Source organism: Corvus brachyrhynchos, unplaced genomic scaffold (assembly GCF_000691975.1).
Source record: "Corvus brachyrhynchos isolate BGI_N302 unplaced genomic scaffold, ASM69197v1 scaffold69, whole genome shotgun sequence".
Lineage (NCBI taxonomy): Eukaryota > Metazoa > Chordata > Aves > Passeriformes > Corvidae > Corvus > Corvus brachyrhynchos.
Window position 1 is genome coordinate 994,013 of NW_008240228.1, and position 23,413 is coordinate 1,017,425.

General features: G+C 37.9%; 1 protein-coding gene across 8 annotated transcripts in view; it reads right to left on the reverse strand.

Annotated features, from left to right (window-relative positions):
* MACROD2 (MACRO domain containing 2) overlaps positions 1-23,413 on the reverse strand; it is an 888,200-nt gene that overhangs the window by 605,463 nt on the left and 259,324 nt on the right. For all 8 annotated transcript variants that reach the window (XM_017745239.1, XM_017745241.1, XM_017745240.1 and 5 more), the window contains one exon: positions 18,107-18,223. In XM_017745239.1, coding sequence (XP_017600728.1) covers positions 18,107-18,223 — 117 coding nt within the window. The remainder of the gene's footprint in view (positions 1-18,106; positions 18,224-23,413) is intronic.

Sequence of the window (23,413 nt, forward strand, 5' to 3'; positions counted from 1 at the left end):
GCCTAGAAAAGCACAGAAAATCTGTAGTAGGCATTAAACTTCATGTTACACAGATGTGCTAGGGAGAATAGAAGAGCAGCAGCAGCAAAATAAGTATGTAAAGATCATGGTAATCAGTCTAAAGCATTATTAGCTAAATTTAGTGTGCTGGATGAAATTCATTCATGGAACCAATTCCTGCCCTACCTATTGCCTAAGCTGTCATTTCCTCAGGTAATGCATAAACCCTATGATGGCATTTTAAGCAGTGTGATTTCACACTGAAGCATTTCCAGAAGTCCTGTGAAGTATGAAGATCTATTGGGCTGTTTCAATTTGTTATGTTTCTGTTCTCCAGAAAAGGCTCATGACATATGGGAGATAAGCCCCAAGCAAGGGAAAGTATCAGTTGCATGCACAGAATAAAGTTTTCCCTTTACAATCTGACATTATCTGCTTAGGATGAAATACAATCTATGCTATAATCTCTTTTAAGCATTAGGAAAACAAAAGCCCAAGCACACACATTAAATTGCTATCAAGAGGAAAATCCATATTATACAGGTGACAGGTTTTTCTAACAAAGCATTTAAAAGAGAAAAATAAGGGAAGTACCACTGCCTGCCTCCAAATACTTGCAGAAAAGGTTAAGGAATATAATAGGCAAAAGAGGAGGAAATATTAGCACACAACAGCATAAACTAAGGTGCAAATTGTGTTAATTAGTGCATTATAATGACTTCTGACAGTTTCACATAATGCCTTTTCATCAGCATACTGTTTCAGATACGCATTCTCTGCTTCCCACATTAAAACCAGCTTCACCTACAGATTTTTCACCTATTGCTTCAGTATTTGGTTTAAGACCTATGTCTTCCAAGAAAATAGTTTTATTTTCCTGAAGTTACTTACTGATTCCTTCAAGAAATATAAGGGAAAACATTCCTCTGCTTTGTGAAAGCATAAAAGGAAAAGGGAGGGAAATACCATAATGTAGTCTCTCCCTTGTTATCTCTGATACCACAATCCTCCATGCTGCACAACATGCTTGGTTAGAAGCAAATCATGCAGCTCAGAGGTGAAGCGCACTGGAACAGACACCTTGAATCTGGACTAACTTTCCCCAAATACTGAATTAATGATCACAGAATGACAGAAATGCAGAACTGGAAGAAGGCACCCAGAAAGATCCCAGAGTCCAACTCCTGGCCCTACAAAGGACCATGAAACAGTCCTTTTTTTTTTTCCAACCATCTACTAAACATGGAACCAAGCATTAAGATGTCTGGAAGTCTGATCTAGTAACAACTAAAAGATTAAGTTTGATATTTTATTACTAGCAATCAGATAGGGAAATATGTACCTCCTGATTTATTGTGTTAAACTTGTGCCTTGAGGAATCACAATTAAGAAAATCCAAAATGAATGCACAGCTAGGTCTAAATCCTTTCCAAACTTTAAAATGCTGGATTCATTCATTATTGCTAAGGAAATGAGGCACAAAGAAGACAGAAGACTGCCTTGCTCCTCTGCTTGCAAGACCAAGCAGGGCACCATGATGTCAAGCACAAAGGCTGCATTCTGCAGGCAGAGCGTGAATGGATTAAAGGAACACAACTCCACGGCAGATCCTTACAGCTACACACGGGAGCAGGCTCTGACAGCAGACCTGGGCCATGATGAATGGGTCTCCTCCTACACACGCCTCTGAGCTCACTCTGGGGAGAGGCAGCCGCAGGAGGACGGTGATTGCCCCCAGGAAACAATCTTTCCCTTCCCAAGCTGCACGGGACACACCCTATCTCCAGTCATGGTATGGCCGGAAGAATTTTTTCCATAGACCAGTCTGTTCCAACAAGTCTGGTACATTCTTCCTCCATCTACTGTAGAAAGGTGCCAGGAAACCTGTAAAGCAAGTTGGGAATTTTAGCAGTGGCTTTGCTACTCCACTAGCAGCTCCAGAGGTGCCCAGAGCCTGACAGGATTTGGTGTTCAGGGCACGGCCAGAGCAGTCACACAGGGTAAACGATCTTGGTCATTTAATGACAGTTTACTGTAGTCACCTTCAATATACCCACACTGTCAACCACTTCTCCGCTCATTTTATGAAACAGTCACATAGTAAGGAAGCTCCTGACACAGAGCCACAAAATAGAAACTCCTCCTTGGAATTTTCGTGCAGCAACTCATCACCCAATTATTCCTCTTCCTTTCTCATCACACTGAATTTTAACAAGGAAAATGGCAGGGAGCTAAGAGGCCTTTTGGCCTAAATCCTGTATTTGGTCAAAGTTCTAATTCCTCTTCTCCTCAAAGTTCTAAATTCCTCTTCTCCTCTGTTCCCTCCCCTCCGTAACATAATACTTTAAGACTTTAATTTAAGTTTGTACAGCCAGGGTGACACTTCCAGGCAATGCAAATGCATACTTGGAGATTTGACAGCAGCATCTTCCATCAAGCAGTGCACCCCATAAAGTAGCTGCAACCTTTTCTTAAGGCATTTGGATGCTTGCAGCAATCAGACTGCTGGAATGAATTTTCAACCCCAGGCACATTTCAAGCAAAAGTCTTCAGGCTACCCAGTGCCTTTTTGATTTTTTTTTTAATCTGAAGAATTATTTAATGGCCAGACTTTCCCATGTGCCTAGTACCCATGCACTCATTCTGCAATCTCTCTGAAAAGGCTCCTAGTAAGATCTTAAACCAGCACAGGAGTGGTTAGAATTAGTACGTATTAACAGACTCAGCAATGAAATTTTAAGCTCCTGAAGCTTATTATTTTCATCCCCAAAATCTATTCATGTAAGTGCAGTCACCTTTTAATTCAGAGCAGAAGATTTGAGATTTAAATGTAGGTTCACATGAAGTGAGTTTAGCACACAAAAACTGACAGGAGTTGGAATACAGCTCTTTTGTGAACTGAAGAAAAAGAAATGAAAGAATAGAAGCAGCAAACAAATTACAAGACCTGTCAACCTTGTTAAATATTATGTTGAGAGCAGTAGGAATGAATGGAGACTCCCCACTTCTATGCCTATTACAAACAAATGAAAATATATGCATGGTTTTGAATAAGGTATTTAGGAAGTGACAGATAAGTCTTAGGAAGGCACATTTGCTTTCCCTGCTGAGAAAATAACATATCTCAATAACACCACTTCCTTTCAAATTCCTCGGGACAACAAATCACAGAGGGCAATTTTAATTTATTTTGACTGTTTACTCTGTGTTGACAATCTGAATTGGTAACTTCTGATATTCTGCTGCAGGAAGCAGTCTGAAACATGACAGCTCGGGCTGCAAAGAATTAATACCTTCAAAATTATACATCTCTTAACAAACTTTCTTCCCAGCTATTCTAGCCTTAATTTCAGCATTCCAGCTTTGCATTTCTTTTGTTCAGAAGGACATCCCAGAATGTTATTCTTTCCATTGTTTTGGAATTACATACATGCATTAACCATGCCTGGGAAAGCCCAGAAAAAATGAGAAGAAAAAAAATTGTAAAATTATTTTACTGTCAAGAAACTGCTGTCCTCCAGAAAGATCTGTGCTCATTTATGTATTCGAGAAATTCCTTCTTTTTAGATTTCCCTTGTTTGAAGAACACGACCATATGCTACATGAATATACACACTCAGTGCTACCCACAATATGGAAACAGATTTACACAGCCAGCACATTTAACTCTACAGCAACCATTTTAACAGAAAGGGCACAAGCCAAGGTAAGAAAACCAATCTCTGATGCATAAATTTGGATTGTGACACTGCCACAACCTAACCAATTGTTGTTAGATGTCACAGGAAAACTTGAAAACTACATTAAGCTCCCCAAAAGGCTTTACAAGCAAAAATTCTCCGCCACCACTTTGTTCAGATTGCTGAAATGACAACTTCAACAGAGGGCAAACTGAACTTTTTCTCATAGAAATTCTCAAACAGCAAGCACCATTCCTCCTCTCAAGCAAGAAACTACTTTTTTTTTTTTTTAATTGTTCCATTCCCTTCTCTAAGTAGAAAAAGTACACCCTACTATTAGCTTGCGATTGTCAAGTAATCTGAAACATATAGGGATGTAAAATTAAAGCTCGCACAAAACTGACAGAAGCTTCAAAATTCATTCCACATCACTTGATGATTCCTACTTCACTAAGTTTTATTGTTCTCTGGTCTAGTTAATCTTCTGATATGTAACAATTATTGTTCCAAGTATTTTGAAGGCTTTTACATTAGGGTAGAAAAAAGATTGATGCCAAAACTCCTCTCTTACAAAGATAAAATGCAAATGCTCTACAGAAAGTGAAAAGAGCTCCTCAGGGAATTGTTAGGAACTGGGCAAAAGAGCAATGCAAACATTTCGTTAGTCAAGTAGAAACTTGAAGGAAGAGAACCAGGAGCGCTTGTGAGAACAGCACAGCTCTGCCAGCACAGGCAGCACCAGAGACATCACTGACCTTGCATGCGCATGGAACGTCAATAAAGTAAAAAGAAATAGATAAAAATCTGTGCCTATAGAGTATATGCCATTTTTATTCCTTAAAGGATTTAATAAATTCCACAAGTCCCCAGGAACATAAAGATAAGCTACCTGCTTATGAAGGGCAAAGCGCTATCAGTTTTCAAACCAACTCCACTGAGTTAAGGAAGGACTTCAGAGAGAAATGGCATTTAATAACATCTCTCACTGCTCCTAAAACACAGAGCTGCTACCTAAATGGGAGCCATAATTTAACCTTCTTTGCTGCAGAACATTGTTCTCAAGAAAACATTTCAAAATGAAGAAGGAAAACCAATTTACTTGTCTCTTTCTCAGCCGGTTTTTTAGGACTCAATTCTCCATACAGTACAATTATGTTCTGAATGCATTAAGTATGACAGATACTCAGGAAAAAAACAGCAGTTTATATTAATGATCCACCTTAATTTCTTTGATTTTCAAAATTTTTAATAAAAGAAAATATGAAAATGTTAAGGGTGTTCAGGAAGAGGAAATTAGAAAGATAAATATAACACAGCCTCTTTAATCCAAACATTTTCTTTAAAATAAATTCCACTTCCAAGCTTCATTTACAATCTCATTTGCACAGAGCTGCCATTCCTGATTAGCCCGAATGAACTCCCTAAACATGAAGGTGAAATCTCCCAGACAGTAATATAGCAGGAGATTAGAACACCTGCAGACATCCAGTGTGGAACAAGAGACTTCCTTTTTACTTGGAATTACCCTCAAATGAATACCTTCAAACATAAATGTACAAAAGAAGGGATCTCACAATCCGTGGTTAAACAGAAACCTTGCCTTTTAAAGCTAAAGAAATGCATTCTGTTTGAGGCCAAAAGCTAAGAAACAAAGAAGTCTCTCTAGCTTTACAAAACAATGATCCTTTAAAAAGGGAGAAAAGCATGATTTTTACCAAAGTCTCAAGATACTTTTAATAGGAACTAGCCATGAGTGATGTCACAGTAGGCAAGATAAAAAAATATTTGCCCAACTCACCAATGGAACACGTAATTCCCCATGAAAACCTAAAACACAACCATCTAGAAAGCCACAATTTCTTCAAAAAAACCCAAACAACTGATAGTTTAAAAGATTCTATGTATATTGTGAGACTGATTGCAAATGAAAACTCGGGTCATGAAAGTAAGAAATAAGGTAAGAAAGAAAGTAATAAAGAATGATTTTCACACCCAGCAAATCATCACATGCCATCTCTTCCAGTTGATTATGGCATTTATTTGGTCAAGTATTCACAAGTTAAAACTCCATATGTTTAATCATAGTCTGGCCTGCTATAAAGCATTATGTCTTAAGTCTTTATTTGATCAGAAGGCAAGCTTAGACTAGTTCTTGCAACTTTGAGAAATTGCAGTCAACCATTTCTCAATATCTGATAGGAAAGAAGAAGAAGAAATGCATTTTAAAATGGGTATGGTTTGATCATTGATACACAAGCCATGTTTCAAGAGCTGTGATTGGTAAAAATGAAGGAGGATTCCCTGAACGTATGGAAGAGAGTATGGCACATAGCACACCTCATGTAAGAAAAAAAGAAATGATCTTTATAATGCATATATTAAAACAAGGTGCATAACAGATGAAAAATAAATATCCATGAAAATACACAATAACAAGACTGAGAGATCACCGGTTGAAGTCACTGCACAATGAAGTGCTGGAAAGAGGAAGGAAAGCTTGAAGAAGCAGAAAAATGCAGAGGTAGGAGAAGGACGATATACTTGCCAAGAGCAGCATTTAAAGAAGAAACCGTAGTTAATTGTACACTGTTACTTGTATGCCTGCCATTTTACCAATTTTGAGGCTAAAGGTGCAACATATAATGGATGCCGGGCTGGGAGCCAAATCACAGCTCCTGATGTTGAACATCTAGATACTGTAAGCCAATACAAGTGCTTTTATGATTTAAAACACTGGGAGGTAAATACATTGTTACCCAAACATCAACAGCACATCCCCGTTACAGTTTCTCCAACAAAACACACAATAATTCAAATGAGCATTATCACTGGTTTGTATTAAGGAGGGCCTGAAGGAATAGTTAAATGCAAAGCCCTCTTTTAAAGAAACATTGAATTCCTCTGCCATAGGCTGGGGCATATGTTTGACTGGTTAGATAATATGGGAAAGTGAGGAACGTATGGGAGGGGAACAAACATGTTTTGCACATGAGGCTCAAATGGGCACTATCACCTTGGAAGCATTTATTTCAGAGCAGGGCTCAGTACAACCAGCCCTGCCTAAAGCTTTCCCAGGTTTAAAAACACTGAATTCATCCCCTAAAAAACTAGGCAGACTAGGAAACTGTTCATTCACCCTACAGGGGTACATCAAAATCTCAGACTGCTGAAAAATCACAAGACAGGGACTTACCACACCTGCATCTAATATGAATCACCATTTATTTAATAAAATGGGATTCTTACAAGGTAGCAGATTAGATAATGGGTTACAGAGCAATTGCTTATACACATCTGATTCAAATCCAACACTGAACAGGACTGACAGAAAATTATTACCAAATTATGCCGGCTCAGTGGATTACTCAAACTGCTCTAACATCCTCAGTTTGTCCTCCCTGGGTATCACTTCGATACAAAAGTCATTTCCACAGTTGGAATTAATTCAAAGAATACTTTTAAAGAACAGAATATTCCAAAAACTGAAAAAAATATGTTCCTTTCCTTCTAAAGACAGTCAGCCTAAGTCAGATTTGGAAACTTTCTCCTTCCTATTGTTGTCATGCCAGTCCACATGTCTAATGTGGGTTATGCACACAGACAGGTATTTTTTATTTCTAAACAAGCACTTAAATTCTGCATCCCTGCAGGCATGAGGGTGGCTCTGAGCTGTTTGGGAGGAGCAGTGGAACGAGCTCTGAAGCTACAATTTCTTCATATGCTACAGCCAAACACAACACACCAAGCAGCATCACAGCATGTGAAAAAGGTCAGAGCCCCCCAGCTCTTTCGTCTATGAGGTGAGGGTTTGTTCCACCTTAGAGGATTTCCTTTCAGAAATGTTGTGTCTGCTGTACAGGGGATTTACTCATTCATGCTGCCCTGATTTTCTGATTCATGGTCATTGGGCCTCTAAAATATTGTTACTAAAAAAAAGACCAAAGAAGTCCTCTCTCATTTTCAGCCTCACCCTCTGTGTATGATCACAAGAGATTCTCTGACCCATGAACTAACTGCTCTTTTTGACACAACCGGCTGGTAGGAAAGCTAAATAAAGCATTGTTCAGAGGGGGGGGGGGGGGGGAAGGAAATCTTACTGTGGTTTTAGAGATCTTAAAGTGTTACAAGTTATATTAACTGGACAGAAAGTATCTGGGAAATGTAGAAAGAACCCCAGATACTCCAACTGAAGTTCCATACAGAAAGAAGACTCTTGGATGTGTAGGTGCAAAAGGACATCCATATATCTGAAAGACTCAGACCTCCATTGTGGATCTTCTGCCTCTTCTCTGATGCGTTTGAACTCCCCATGCGGGAAACATGTATAATACAATTTTTCTTTACTTCTACACTAATTATTCCCAAGCTAACACAGTGGTAGTCCCTAAGCAAGACAGGTAATAAATACTCTTTAGCAATAAATCACAAGAGGAGAGTTTTTATGTCCTGCGAAAAACAAGCACAAAGCAGGGATCTGACAGTTCTGGAGGCAGTTTTATCCTTCCTTTGGCTGGGGCCAAACATTCAAAGGCAAAACTCACTTTCAGAAATTGTCTTTCTTTGGCAAGTGTAAGATTGTGATTTACAGTGACTTGTTTTCCATATTTGTTTTGTTCAACTCTCTGAAGCGAAAGAAATCCAACAATATCCATGGCTTCGCAGTCAATTTTGCATTAACTTCAGTTTCAGCTTCTCATGAATAGGGCTGTATTGCAACAAATTAATTTTAAATGAACAGTCTTCCCTGGGACCATTTCTGCTTCATTGGGGGGGGAAGTTGTTTTAAACAAGATTACACCTCTGACAGGATTACACCCAACATAAATGCAATCTTTTACTTGAGTGAATTGTGGTTTTCAAAACTGCGAGCTATCAGAGTGTATTATATGACATTATTTTGCATCCATGACACCTCTCAAAGTATCAAGGGGTTTTTTCCTCCTCCCTGTGTCATATATAAACACGTGTGGAGATTCCCCAGTTCTGTTGGAGGATTAAAATTGAATAATGCAGCTGCTACAACAAAAATGCTTCAACAGAAATTGTTGTGTTTATAGGTACTTCAAACAGTTTACAGTCTTGCCTTGATGACCTGCTGTTTACAGCCCATGAAGACTATGAGATATTTAAAATATATTCTTATTGTATTCTTACTCTCCCAAAATCAACCCACGTTTTAATTCTAATGAAAACATTGCATGAAATTATACTGAAAGTGTAGCGAAAAAGTTGAAAAAAAAAAGTGATCCAGACAGACATAGATAGAATCAGATATCAAAGGGGTTATTTTTAGTGTTGCAAAGCATTTCACATTTATGTATTTATGTGTTTATTTATTTATAAGCCTTGAAAAGCTACCAGCTACTTTTATTGAAAAACTAAATAGGAAGCATACTTAGAAGAGTGCAGTGATGCTCAAACACATTGTCATGTTGAAACATAAAGGTGGTCAGACATTTCTCTGTCCATTTCTCTGACATATCACTAGGAAATACAGAATTCAGACCACTGTGTTAAAGGGAATTCAGTAAAACCCACTTTCCCAAGGAGCCAGAAGAGAGATTTGTATCATGACAAAAAGCTGAGCAAGAGTATGTAAGAAGACGTAATTCAAAGTTCGTCACAGTTGTTTAATTAATAATTTCTTCTACCTTCTTACTGCATAAATTATACAAATTATACTCACCTACAAACCAACACAGGGGCAGAAACAGCCATAAAAACTTTATGCTGAGCGTTTCACATCTCTCATGAATACAGTTTCCTCCTAAACTTGGTCCTAGAACTATTATCAGTCTCTTGGAGTACTGCTGAGTCTTTTAAGTCACAGTTTGGGTTTTCTGTTAACATTTAAAGACATCCAGAAAGGTCTAAAGCCCAGATCAGAGTGACTGCTGTGCCCTGCAGATGATGGATTTCAAAGCTCCTCTGTATTCCCAGCAGTGAAAGTTCAGTCCAAGTTCAGAAAGCTGAGAACCTTGTGCTGCAACCATTAAAAACTTCTCCAAGTATTCTGTAAATGGCCAAAAATGAACCACATCCAGAAAATATTTTTTCTTATCAGCTAATTAATCTAAAAGATATTGCCACCTATTCAGAAAAGAATAAATGGTACAACACTTGCAAGCCATGCAATGGTGTAAATAATCTGCAACCCTGAGTAGCTTGCACAGAGCTACAGATATACAGTAATGTAAATGTGTCCCCTCCATCACCTGCTTTGACTCTTTTTATGTTTGAAAAAGGTACAAAATCACTGACAGCAGCTCAAGAATCTTCATAAACATCATCGAAAACTCACAAACACCAAAAAAGGAAGAAATTAATCTGAGAACTATAAGAAATGAAAAAAACCCCCAAACCCTAGTGTATGTTCTTCAACTTGCGTGACAAGTCAAATGAAACTTTAAAAAAAAACAATCTGTGTGAAGGCAGAATTAAGAAAAGGGGGATGCTATCAGAAATCTCAAATAAAGCGGGAACTAATTTCTAGTGCTGAACAGCAACAACAACAAAAATCCACGTGAATTTCATCCCCATACCTGAAGGTAAAACATCCTGGATTGTGTTCACTTTTCACCAGCGGTGAAACAGCATCTTCAACATGTAAAATAATACCAACTTTATTTCTTTTTACTATCGGATTAATCAGTATTTAGATTCCTTCCTACAGCAATTAAAACCTTATTTACACCCCATAGTCTCTGCTGTTTTCTTCCTGAAGAGAAATGTTTCAAATGTTTGACCTTAGTTTTCACCAAAAAAACCCCTAAGTACATAGATCAAAACATTATTATGTGGAACAGCCTCCAAATTCCTCTGCTGGGTGAAACAAAGATCTTTTAAAAACCATTTTACATAACCTTCTCATCCTTTCTACTTAAGCCTGGTCTAAAGCAATCACATTACAGGTAAAGAAGTCCTCACAAAACAGTCCTGCTTTTTCATCTGTATTATTCCTTCAAAATATAATCAGAAAAAAGACCCCAAAATCAAATTAGCAGCTTTAAACCTCAACAGTGAGGTTTGTGGGTGAATGAAGAACTCCAAAAAAATCAAGAGTACCTTTCAGGTTCGTATTATTCTTTCTGCTTTATTTCAGAATAGTAGAAAGAAAATCCTTATTTATTACTTATGATCTGATGACTTCCATTTGCAAATAATTCCTCGTATTTTTGGCTGTGTAATGTGCAGATTCAGCACAAAAAGGAATCCTATTCTTTGCTTTCAAGACAGAAAATTAGGCTGTACTGTTTTTAAAACATTCAAGCTACAATCATATAATTATTATTAATCTGAAGAACTGATATGAAGGTAATGACCTCTGAGAGGCTCCAATTTTAAACCTTTTTGCTACCCTAGGGAGATGGAGGATCAGCAGTTAGTGTTCTAATTCAAGCTCCAAGCCTGTGCCAACACACTTTATAAGCTAAATCCAGGTTTGGGAGACAGGCTGCATATTTTTCAGAGACTTATCCAGCATAAATCACAAAGTGCCAACACACTATGAGGTTAATGTTGTGTTTTACTACAGTAAGCAATTTCTATCACCATTTAAAATGAGACAAGCAAAATTCAGGCAGACAAAATCTCATGCATCAAAGATTAATTTTCAAGTACTGAGCATTGGCTTTGGCTACTGAGGGAACTTATTAGAGTTCCACTGCACTTAAAGGAGTATGAATATCTCCATTCTAACCCATTCCAACCCCTTCTCCTTATCAGCTGACTGTAGTGATGAGAATTTTTTTTTTCTGCCATGCATTAGACTTTTTCTTCTTTTTATTATTATTTGAATAAAAAGGACCAACTATATGCAAGTATAGGGGAAATTAAATATATTAGCCTTAAGGGGCACAACGCCCTGCTCCAGAGCCAACATACCTGAGGAATGACTCTATGCCACCAGTGTGGAAAGGCATATTCCAGCACAAACTATTTTGCACCTAATTAGGAGACATTTTAAATACCTTACACATGAATTAAGCATTAGGAAAGTGTTTACACCTTGTAACTCACTTTCTGTTCCATCAAGGGGGTTTCCAGACAATGCTAGATGCTGATGCCAAGTAACTGTGATAAACAGTGCGGGCTGCTGTCCCCAACACACCACCTTGCAAACGCAGTTCTGTGACTGCTTTCAGCAACACTGAGAATTAGACCTTTGCAGAAAATGCAGCTGTCCAGAATTACAGAAATAAGGCCAGGGAGGGAAATTGATGGCATCGGGTTTCTACCGCCTGCTATTACAGCATATTAACACACACGTTATATGCCAATGGTAGACGCAATTACTGAGCAAATGGCTCGGGGCTCCTCTAAAATTTCTCAGTGCCCACTTCTGTCCTGGAGTTCAGATTGTAACAAGGGATGCCCAGAAGAGAAGGATTTAGATTTAACAGTGAGGATCGATGGTAAAACATTTCCTTTAGCCACAACACATACATTTGTAACCAAACAATTAGATGTGAAACGACAGCTTCCAGCAGAGCATGCCATGAGTTAACCACAGCACGACTCTGCAGAGAACACTGACAAACACACGCTTGGGTCCATACACAAATTAAATTTTAAAGAATCTATCCATTAAAAAAATGTCTATGAGCTAGGCTCAAATCCAAGGACAAAGACCATATATTCTTGTGATGGACAATTCTTGCTGATTCATAACCTCTGGTAGCTACACCACTGGTCCCTTTTCTTCCCAAACTGATGACAGACCCTGCACAGACTTGGAAGAGAAGATGTTTGAACTTTTTTAGCTGAAGTTGATCAATGCATTCCCCATCACCCCCAGGAGTCCTAACTTCTCCCTTTTCTTATGTGTGTGGGGTGTGAGGATGTAGGTAAGGAAGAGACAAGTCATAAAGCTTTACAATAAAACCGTCTCTAAAATCTAAGGAGGTTTTAGGACCAAAGAAGTAATCATTAATATTTCCCTTCCAACACATTAACAGCATAGGCAATGCATGTGAGTGTTCATGGTGAATACAGCAGGTCATTAAGATGACTGGAGCCAATTAGATCAAATTAAAACACAATAAAGACATGACTGCACTTATTTTCAAAATGGTCATAAAATACATAATAGGATCTTATAAAAAAACACCTTTGAAACCCAGAAACCACTCAGAAGAAAAACACATAAATATGTGGTAAGTGGTTTTGTTAACTATAAAGAAAGCCTTTCCCAAAAGAACCTGAAAAAGAAATATACCCCTCAAGAAAAACGGGTCTTGGACCTTTGATTAGTATTAACTTGCTTTGCTTAATTTTCAAATTGGTTTTAAATGTATAAGCAATGATAAAGATTTAAAGGGATGGCAAAGAGCTGCTGCAGCTCAGGGCTGGTTCAGGAAATCCTTGTGTTTTTCCAGCTACATTTTTTTTTCCCCAGGAGGTGTCATGCAGTTTGGGCACAAGGCTGACAATAATGTGAGGCTACTCAACTAAGATAAAGACTAGAAATACATCCTTCCTGGAAAACTGTCCCAACATTTATGAGTTTATATTCTATTAATGATTGTGTCACCTTAGGCTGTACCTTTTTAACTGAAATTTCATCAGACCTCAGCCAAGTATACATCAATTGTGGGAGAAAATCAAGGATCTTGACCAACTGAGTTAGTAGCCAAGTCAGTCTTCTCTAAGCAATCCTGTCTCATCCACATATTGTTCGCTTTTGTACCTCCCTTTCAGTTCCCAGACTTACTCTTGCCAGAATAAACAGGGAGGTAGCAAACTGAACAACCATCAGAACCATGCAGAGGAAAGCAACTCTTCAACCCTCACATATCAGAAATTTAGGATCATTTGAAGCAAAACTTATGCATTATTTTATAAACAAGGTAATAAAAATAAGTAAACAAATTTCCTGGTGGAATCCTGGAAATCTGAAAAATATCCTTAAACATTATACCCGTTTTTCCAACTGGTCAGTTTTGTAATGCAGTAGAGTTTTGGAGTCCCATTTCTCCATATATCAACCTTTTAATTACAGCTCTGCAACTGATCTCCAAGAAAATGAGGAGAGATTTAAAAATCAGTACCCTTACAGCCTTACTTTAAAATAATACCCTGCAAATATTCATCTTTTAAAGACTGGAAATTATGTCTACATAGCAGAAGCACACTTCTTAATCTGTACTTTTTAATCTCCACTTTTTAATCTGATTAAACAAATTTAAAAGCTGATTCCTCCTACTGTGTTTAATACTAGCACTTCTCCTAACAGCTTATTTCACAGCAGGAACTGTCTCTGAGAGCACATTCACATTATTACTCTAGGCTGATCTTGGACCAGAAGACTTGCTATATATGCTATATATGCTATTTACTCAGGCACAGTGCTTAAAGTACTAAAAATGTCAAGCAAACAGAAAAATTTATTCTAAATATTATAGATTTATTATGAACATAAACCATTGTATTAGAAACTGCCTAGCAAGGTGTCTCCACCAAAAGTCCACCTTTCAGATTTACTGATAGCTGGTTCTATCCCATATTAGAGGCTGTAAGATTTTATTTTCCTAGGTTTAGGGGTTTTATTATCAGACATTTTTCAGAAAAAGAAAGAAATTGTTACTAGACTTGGTAACAATAGAAAAAAAGTTCATTTGGGGGTCCTTTCCTGCCTAGGTCAGGGTACCACATACCTGTGCTGGTTTTCAATTGTTTTTAGGCCTGTTAAACACCAGGCAGAATGGGACTCTGCTTTCTAATGTGTCCTGACAGGGTCTTTTTTCATAGTGAACCTCTGCAAGCAGATAACAATCCACAAAGCTGTTATGGACACCTCGTTCCAGCCGTAAACACAATTTACATCCAGCCCATTTTCTGCCAGTAGAGCCAACTGAGACTATTAATCAAACGAGAAAGAAAACAAGCATTTGTAGAGCTTTAAACAGATACCGTTCATCTGTTATTTAAAGCATGTCAGTATCAGAGTACTGCTCAATGTTTAAAGATCAGTTGTACAATATTTAGAATGAACTGTTCTTTAAAAGGAACAACAATATGAAGTACAGAAGTTAAATAATTGATGATTGGTCTGGGACCGCATTAAAGGAAGCTATCTCAGAGCAAAAGGCACGGCCTTTTTCAGCCCTCCAGAGCACGATGGAAACTTGAGCATCTGCATAGGTGTTTGCTGAAAAACAACAATAGATGACATCAACCAAATTATGTATTCAGCAAATAACTTGGTTGGCATTTGGGGGGGCTTTGTGTAGGCTTTTGCAGCACAGGAGGCAGATGGTGATTACACTGATTTCTGTAAAACTGTACTGAATGTTACATTTAGTGGTAATTAGAAAACTCAATTTGACTTTTTCAAACAGAATACTTTTTGGTGTAAAAAAGTGTATATCTTGAGAAGTTCATAAAGAAGCATCTCCAGGCCACAGACATGTTAATCTTGGTGTGTTCACATTATTACGATAAAGAACTGAGGAAAATTATGAACTATTTTATGTATTTTCTCCCTGAGCATTTGCTGTTACTTGTGTATTTCACAAACTGATTTCTGACTCAGATGCTCCAAGAACAAATGACAGAAAGCCAGCCTATACCCTAAATCTTTGCATTTTTCAGTCAGATATTATTTTTCAATTTTCCCTCTATGAAGAAGTTATTTGTCAGACCTGTTCTTACTTAACCTAAGTAAATATAGCAAAGTACTCAATAAAAATACAATAGATGGAAAAGGAGATGGCCAGAGTGGTTTTTATCTACCAACTACTAGCTTCCTAACAGAGCATAACCTTCCCTTTAGTGCCAAACTTAATCCCAGCTTCCTCCAAGTCATTTATGAAACAAAGCAAAATATTAAACAAATTATCTTTGAATATTAAACCTTTTTTAATATGGAGTCCTTGCTGAAGCCCAAGTCCTGCATCATACAGTACACACAGGCTGCTGCGTCCCAGAGCAGCTTTGCTGAATTCAGCAAATTGTTTCCAAGAAAAGCATCTCAGGATCAAGAACCTGAGATGGGAAAATCCCAGGGGTAGGAAATACAATTGTAACATGTTACAATTCTGCTAAATAACAAAAAAACCCCTACCCAAACACAACAATTCATCATGTTAAGGAATGCATTTTACATTAACTTTGTTTGTCCAACTACAGTCACAAGAAGAACAGAGACAACAGAATAAACACTTCACTTCTCAAAAAAAGTGTTACTTGATTATTGTAGTTGGTCTCCTATACACAAACAGATCAATGAAAAGCAAACTCCTTGTGAAAGTTGGAAGTTAGCAGTCAACCATAACCTTCAGCAAATTGCTGGCACACAGCCTTGCCTCGCAGCAGATCTGGATGGGAAAGTCTGGACCTCCTGTCACAGTGCTGCTTTCCTCACAGAAGTCAAATGCAAAATAGTTCCCACAGTTAAACTCTCATACTGTTAAGACAAAGGGACAGAGAATGACAAAAGATATCCAGTAGCTCTATAGCTCTCTAAAATATGAAACCAGTCTTGATTGCTTGATCACTTTCAGATGAATGGTTTAATAATTTAATGAGCCTATAACCTAAAGCTTGTAAAGGCAAAAGTAAAGAAAACAACAGTTGGTGAGAACACAAATAAATTTTAAGGAAAAAAGCTAAGAAATCAAGAGTTTTTAATTCTCAGCCTCTGCATGTAAATTGTATGTTTCTCTCCCTGTGCGTGTTGCTGTAAATGGCATCCTTCCCCCTCTCATGTTGATGCACTATCAAATACAAATAGACATGGCTTTGATGCAATTTCAATTTCTAAGAATACTGATTAAGAAGAATATTGACTTTTCCCCATGCCTGGTTACAGGTTTTATTTCCAACTTCAAGTGATAATGGGTTTTCTTGTTGTTTTATTTATAATTCCTACATGAAGAACAAAGACTTTACTACAGCCTTCAAACAGGATCCCGTTTTTCAAACCTAATTTAAGCAACCCCTTGAACTGCTGCAAGATTTAAAGGGAGGTCACACCTAAGGCATGACCCTTCCTCTTTCTAATCATACATCAGTTGCTTTGATACCTTGTATTTAATTTCTCCCTCTAAAATACATGGGAGGAATTATGCACCCACTGATGAGCAGCTTTTCTGTCCCTCCAGAGATATTTTCTGGTTAAAGGGGAAGAATTAAACATCAAACATCCCCAGCAGAATAAATTACAATGTGTTACCCAACAATCCCTTCCCTTTTATGGGAATCCGGTGAAGATTCGGGCCATGTACAAACCCATCCTAACTAACCACGTTGAATCTTCTTCAACAATTTCCCTGACCCCTAGTCAAATTAGCCTTTCACAAATGACCATTATCATGTGGTAAAACTGTGTATAAAATATAGCAAAGATTTCCCACACATGGAAATTACCACTGTCAAGGAAATAACTGGAAGCTCTCATCAACATTATCATCACAGAAAGCGCAAAAAACGACTGGGAAACCAGTTTTCTTAAAACAGTTTTCTTGTCTACCTAAGACACTACGGGCTACAGGAGCCTAGAGAGATACCTGCTACTGCAGCCAGCATTTGATTTTACATGACAGTTAAGAGAGATCTAATATTTTTGAATGAGCCATGTTCCTGCTGCAGCCTGCACATCCAAAAAAAAAGAAAAAAAAAGAGAGCTTGAATTCTAGTTATATGGAGTCTGCAATGCTTTCTTGCTATTTGTATCTTCATGTCTTAATATACTAGTCCGTAAGATCCTAATTTGCAAAGATTTCCTACTTTATATTCTCACATAATAGACTGGCCAACCAATGTGCTGTCAACATGTTAGTGTTCTCCAAGACAAACTCAACATCTACACAACACAGTCAAATAACCATTTTCCTATCTGAAAGAGGAGGAAAACTTTTGACAATTCCACTTTCAAAGTGCAAAAACATTCCAGCACTGGAGCAGCACTCCGTCAAAAGCTAAAGTGTGACAGATGCCTTTGCAGTAATTGCCAATCAGACACTACGTAGCAGCTAAAAACACAATACATCACTTTGATCTCCTGGGCCCTCAAAGTATTCACAATCAAGGAATCTGCATGAAGAACATCAAATATACAACATTTCCAAAAACTGTCTCCGCGGAACTTAAATATGATAATGTATATTTTGTTCATATTTCATAAAGCATTTCCAATCCTTTATTATGCATATGAAAGGACAGGTTTTAGCTTGCAAAAAATAAACATGAAAGATGCTTTATATTTTAGAGACATGCAAGTTTTCATCGGATAACATAGGTGAAATAATCGTTTAGAAAAGCCTGAATTGCTTTGAGGGGAAGACATTATTGCAGAACATGCTTAATTAAGTCCCACGGCTAATTTTGTAAAATGAATACCCTATTGAATTAGACTACAGGGAAATGAACCATGCACACCAGCAACACATGCTGGAAACAAAAACGCTGAGAAAGGCTTGACTTACATTTTGCAGGTAGGTCGTATCCACAGGTAATTTTGGCCTGTCCAGTCTCACAGCCACTCAGGTTGCGACACTCAGCAACTAAGCAGGGCCCGGCAGCTCGGTGTATGCAGCCATCCACTACAAAACAAACCCAGAACCTGAGATTTATTAAAAACCACTTTTTATGTTGCCTTCACTCATGGTCATAAACATTTACTGCCTATTTTTACACCCACAGCCCAGACCAACTGATCTGCAAGTTGATATCTAAATATACACAGTTCTTTCTTCTGACAGAATTACTGTGTTTTGCAAAAACAAAGTGTTTAGTCAACTTCTGCTAATTGAAAAGCAAACGTCTAGGAAAGGTAAAGCAGAATAAAAATTTCAGTATTAGGAAAGCATCTTATTGAAGGCTCTAAGAAATTCTCAATACACATTATGAAAACAAATTTGATCCCCATCTAAATGCCAAACTCTCTTTTATAACGTAACTCTGATACTTCCACAATTGTGCACGTCATTTAATGTCACCATGCTACTAATGCCTTATATAAAAATTCCAAGAAATAATACTTACTGATTTGAAATATTAAAAATGCCTACTTTTGACCTTTTTTAATTTTTCCATTCTTTAAAATTTTGCATTATTCATGCAATATTTTGGAGTTAATTAAAAAATAATTACTAAAGGTTGCAATTGCAGCTAAGTGTGCAAGAAAATTAGTAGAGTGCATAGATCTTATTACCCTCAGGAGCCAGCAAAAGAATAAAACAAGGCTGCTGGCACAGCAGCAATTCTGCCCTCTCAACATGCAATCCAAGAAATCATCTACTGTAATTATAGCAAAAAGTTTGAGAAAAAGGATAGAAAATAGTAAAGGAAGTAGTGTATGCATGAACATACTAACTACAGTAAAGCCCTAATCCAGCAGCAGCTATGGAGTTCAACTAGAAAAAACAGTCTTCACATAAACTACAATATCAACTCAAAAGGTAAAATAAGCTCCAGAATAAAGGCTAAACAAATACTTACAGAGATAAGAAAGGGTCTTTATGAACATCGTTTAAGATTTATTTCAGATTTTATTTCAGATTTAACTAGTTCAAAGTTAGAGCTGTGCCCTGCAGCATGTTTGAAGCAATTAAACCACAGCAGGTTTGGAAAGCCGAGGGGGGGATGCGTTTTCAAGAGATTCACATCACCTGGTCGCAGCAGGAGCTGCGTCGCTTTCTACAGGTTCACATTTGGGCAACCCATGGCACTCAGTGCTCCCACCGACCACGCAGTGCCCACTGCGATGCAGGGAGACTGGGAAACTCCCTCACCCCGAGATGGTCCTTGAAGCAACAGCAGAAACAAGGGCAGGCCTTTCTGTATTAAGGCCATTATTGGTTTCATAAGGTGTTAAGTATTTCCTGAAGTCATGCATCCCCAAGTGGGGAGGCAGATAACATCTTCAAACGGATGAAACCGTCTTCTGCTAAGTGCTAAAAACCTGATTGTCCTTTCTGAGGAGTTCTATATCAGAGTTCATATTCAGGTGACACAATAGAATTGGATAAGCAGTTCCTTGCAATACTCCATACCCATCCTGGACACATTTTCACTGATTTTCAAAATGGTTTTTTGTAGTACTTTATATTAGAAAAAGATAACTACAGAATCATGTGATACTGCACTTTCAATGAAGTTTTCTAAACTTGTTTATTGAAAAGACCATGGATGGCAAGCCACCAGCTGTAAGCACATTGCACATTCTCTGTCCCAAAACAGAAAGGCTTCTTACTCTACCTCAGCTAACTTTTGTTTTTAACTTACCCAAAATCTCTGCTCAACAGAGTCCAAGATGCTAATGCAAGAATAATATTTTGTAACCTTGAGGGGAAGAAAGAATGTTTGAAATCCATCCTGTGCTCATAATATCCAATTTAATTGTTTTAATCTAATTACTGAATGCTTTTCCAAACCAAGCAGGTTAAGTAAACCAGTATGCGTTGGAACTTCAATTGTATTGTTATAAGCAGCACCACCACATCTTTACCAACCTTAGTACTTCCTGAGACACCAACATAAAAACAGCTCAGATGCTTAGGACTAGCACTTTCTCCATGATTCTTTACAGTGGAAGAAGTCCTCAGGAATACAGGACAAAGACTCAAGTCCATGCAAGGATTCGCTTGGTGGCTGACTAAACATTTCCACCCCTGAGATCCTTCCTGTCCCCACCAGCTTGGCATTCTCCTTTGAGCAGTGTATGTGCAATGCTCAGCTACTCTCTCAGCCAACTCAACTGCATAAACCGACCTCTTCTTCCTCAAACTCCATTCACTTTAGCACAAGCCCAGCTCAGAGCACAGCCAAACAACAGGACCTGCAGAAGGAAACCATCGCTGCTGCCAGGGAAGTGGAAGCACAGGTTTGCCACTTCTAAACCTGTGATGTATTAAAATACCCAATATCAGCACATCATGTGTCAGAGCAGCTGTGATCACATAGGAGGTGCCAGCTCCCCATCTATAACCCCCCTCACGTTGGAAGGGTGCTCTTAATGCAAATACAGCTATGACAAAGATGGTCTATCAGTAGTTTCCTGGAGCTGATTCCACACATGTCTGTGTCCAGCCTTTTTAAGCAAAGAAGCTCCAGAAAGATGAAAGAATAATTGAAAAAAATTGGATTCTTAACAGAGGAAAATCAATTCTATCACAACCAATCCTGACATATGACAAGGAAAATGGAAGACATCTGCCAAAAGTGAACAAGTAGATGTGCACACTTCCCTTATAAAGGTGGCACAAGAGAAAATGATTGAATACTACAGACAGGCTTAGATGGAAGAATAGAAATTAGCATTTGATATACTTCAGTGACTGATGACATGGAAGAATGAAAGGAGGGGGGCGGAGGTGGAGAACACCACCAACAAAATCAAAACCCAAAACCCAAACACCAAACCACTCTCAACTTTCATAATAACCTTTTCTTCCTACCATACTTTATTATACATGAACAGAGCTGACCTGTGGTCTATGTATACATTTTTTATTTCATAACTCGATAACTCATGCTAGAAATATTCTATGTTTCCAATAATACATACACTTCAGAACGTAAGTTTGATAATTCTTAAAGCAAACCCCAAGTACTGGAATACATTACCAAATATGAGCACTCTGCGTAACACAAAGTAAAATAATTGCAAAGGTAGAGCAGATTAAAAAATCTGATTTTTTAGCCTCTGCTAAAACATGTCTTAGCCACATTAATTAAGGAAAAAAAGAAGCATGGAACAGGCATGTACAAAGTATTTACATGAGATACTCTGTTTTCTGGAAGTGTGCACCAACTAGTAATGTCAGTGTACAGAGAGGCCAGCACTATTAACGGGGAAACTTAGTGGAAATTACAGATAATGACAACAACCTCAGGAGGGAAAAATGATGGTCAAAGACATTTTGTTATTCTGTAGTAACGAGGAAGAAATTTACATGATAATAATGGCATGCTGCCAAATTAATAGGAAAGTGAAGAACCCTTGATATATTGGTTTCAGATATTTCATCTGTATTTTCAGTTTTCAGTTTGCTATATACATGCTCAGCTGCATTATTCTAAACAGATCTGGAGCACATTAAACCATGTCCCACTCTTCATTGTGGAACTGGCTGAAAACCCAGTCAAATCTGATTTGGCGGCACATGACAGTGATAAGGAATTGTAGTTTATCACTGCTTTCTACAACCAGTAAAAAATGTGATTTCCCTTTGAAGCCCTCTGCCTCACAGTGCATCTTTTTTCTACAGGCTACCTTCCTGTCCAGGTTTATGGAAATCTTTGGGTCATTTTCATACACAAGTGACCTGCCATTTAAGAGCTATGGGAAAGATGTGGGAAAATCCCACAGACAAAACTGTCAATCATAGCTGAAAGAAATCCCATCTCTGGTCTGCATGCTGACCAACTGGCAACGCCTGAGGGTACTGAAGAGAGGGCTTTTAACTATCTTATTAATACTGTGCTTTTTGAAATGAGTTTCAGGCTTATAAACCAAGCGATTTTGAAGGATTTTTGATAGCACTGAGTCCTGCCTGGGGCCACCAGTGAGGCAGCAAACACCCACGGGATGGTGGAAGAACACCCTCTTCTCTTCTGCCCGCATCCCAAAAAACTGGCCACCCCACAATCTACCTTAAGGTCCCATAAACGCTCTGAAGTAGCACGCAACACTTTGGCTTTTGAACGACTGCAAAGACTTAATGCAGGTTGACCTGTCTTTTGAAAAGCGATTCTGTTACCCAGTGCCATCATGTGTGGACAGCCCAGAAAAATTGGGTTTCTGTACTTATTGTTTCACTGTGCTTGGGTGGACAAGCAGATGGAAGGAGCTTATCGATTCTGAAGACCTGAAAACATGAACTATATTTTGAGGGCTGAAAAAAGGCTCAAGAAACTTCACATTCAATTCATTTCTATAGTTCAAGTTGCTCATGCTTGTGTAAAGCTATTAAAAGTAGTAGTCTGATTTTTTTTTTCATGAAAAATAGTATTAGCAATTTCATTGCATGCTTCCATAAGTTTCAGGAGCCACTAGGGACAGCACTTTGTCCTCCCAACAATTCAGCAGCAGCCATTAATGAGGAAAAACTATTTTCAAAGCTACTGCAGTCAATGGCATTGGTTGCACAAAGAAGTCACCTGAAAATAATTGCTTAAAATACAGGAACAAAAGCAGGTATCAAAATAAAAATCCTACGCAAACGGACAGCATATTAATAACAACGTGTTAAACAAAAATATGTAATCTTTGGCACCATCTTTCTCCCTGTACACTGAAGGATGCTAACAGGTGAAATCCTTTCTTAATTAACTTATTGTAAAACAATTGCATTTGTTCTCCAGAACTAAAGGGTTAAAGTTATATAGTAAAAAAACCAGCTAATTATTTACTGGTGTACAATATAGAACAAACCTATTTCTTAGAGAAAATCTCTTAAAATTGCAAATGAAGCAAAAGCACAGGAAACACAGAATTAAGGGTATCATGGGATGCTGCTTAAAAAAAAAAAAAAACCTCAGCAAAACTACCCTTGCAGTGCAGATGGTAATAAAAAAGGGTAAGGTAATCAAACACCACAGCAAAAAAATACAAACTCCTCCAGGAATAATAAGGCCCAAATTTCTTCTGTGACCTTGTGTGCAAGTCTGAACAAAGTGAAGCTACGATGTAAAGAACATATGCAGATTTACTGTGTTACATTTCAAGAATTTATACAGTCTTTTTTCCTAGTTCTCTGGTGCTTTTCCAGATTTTCATTTCTCATTTT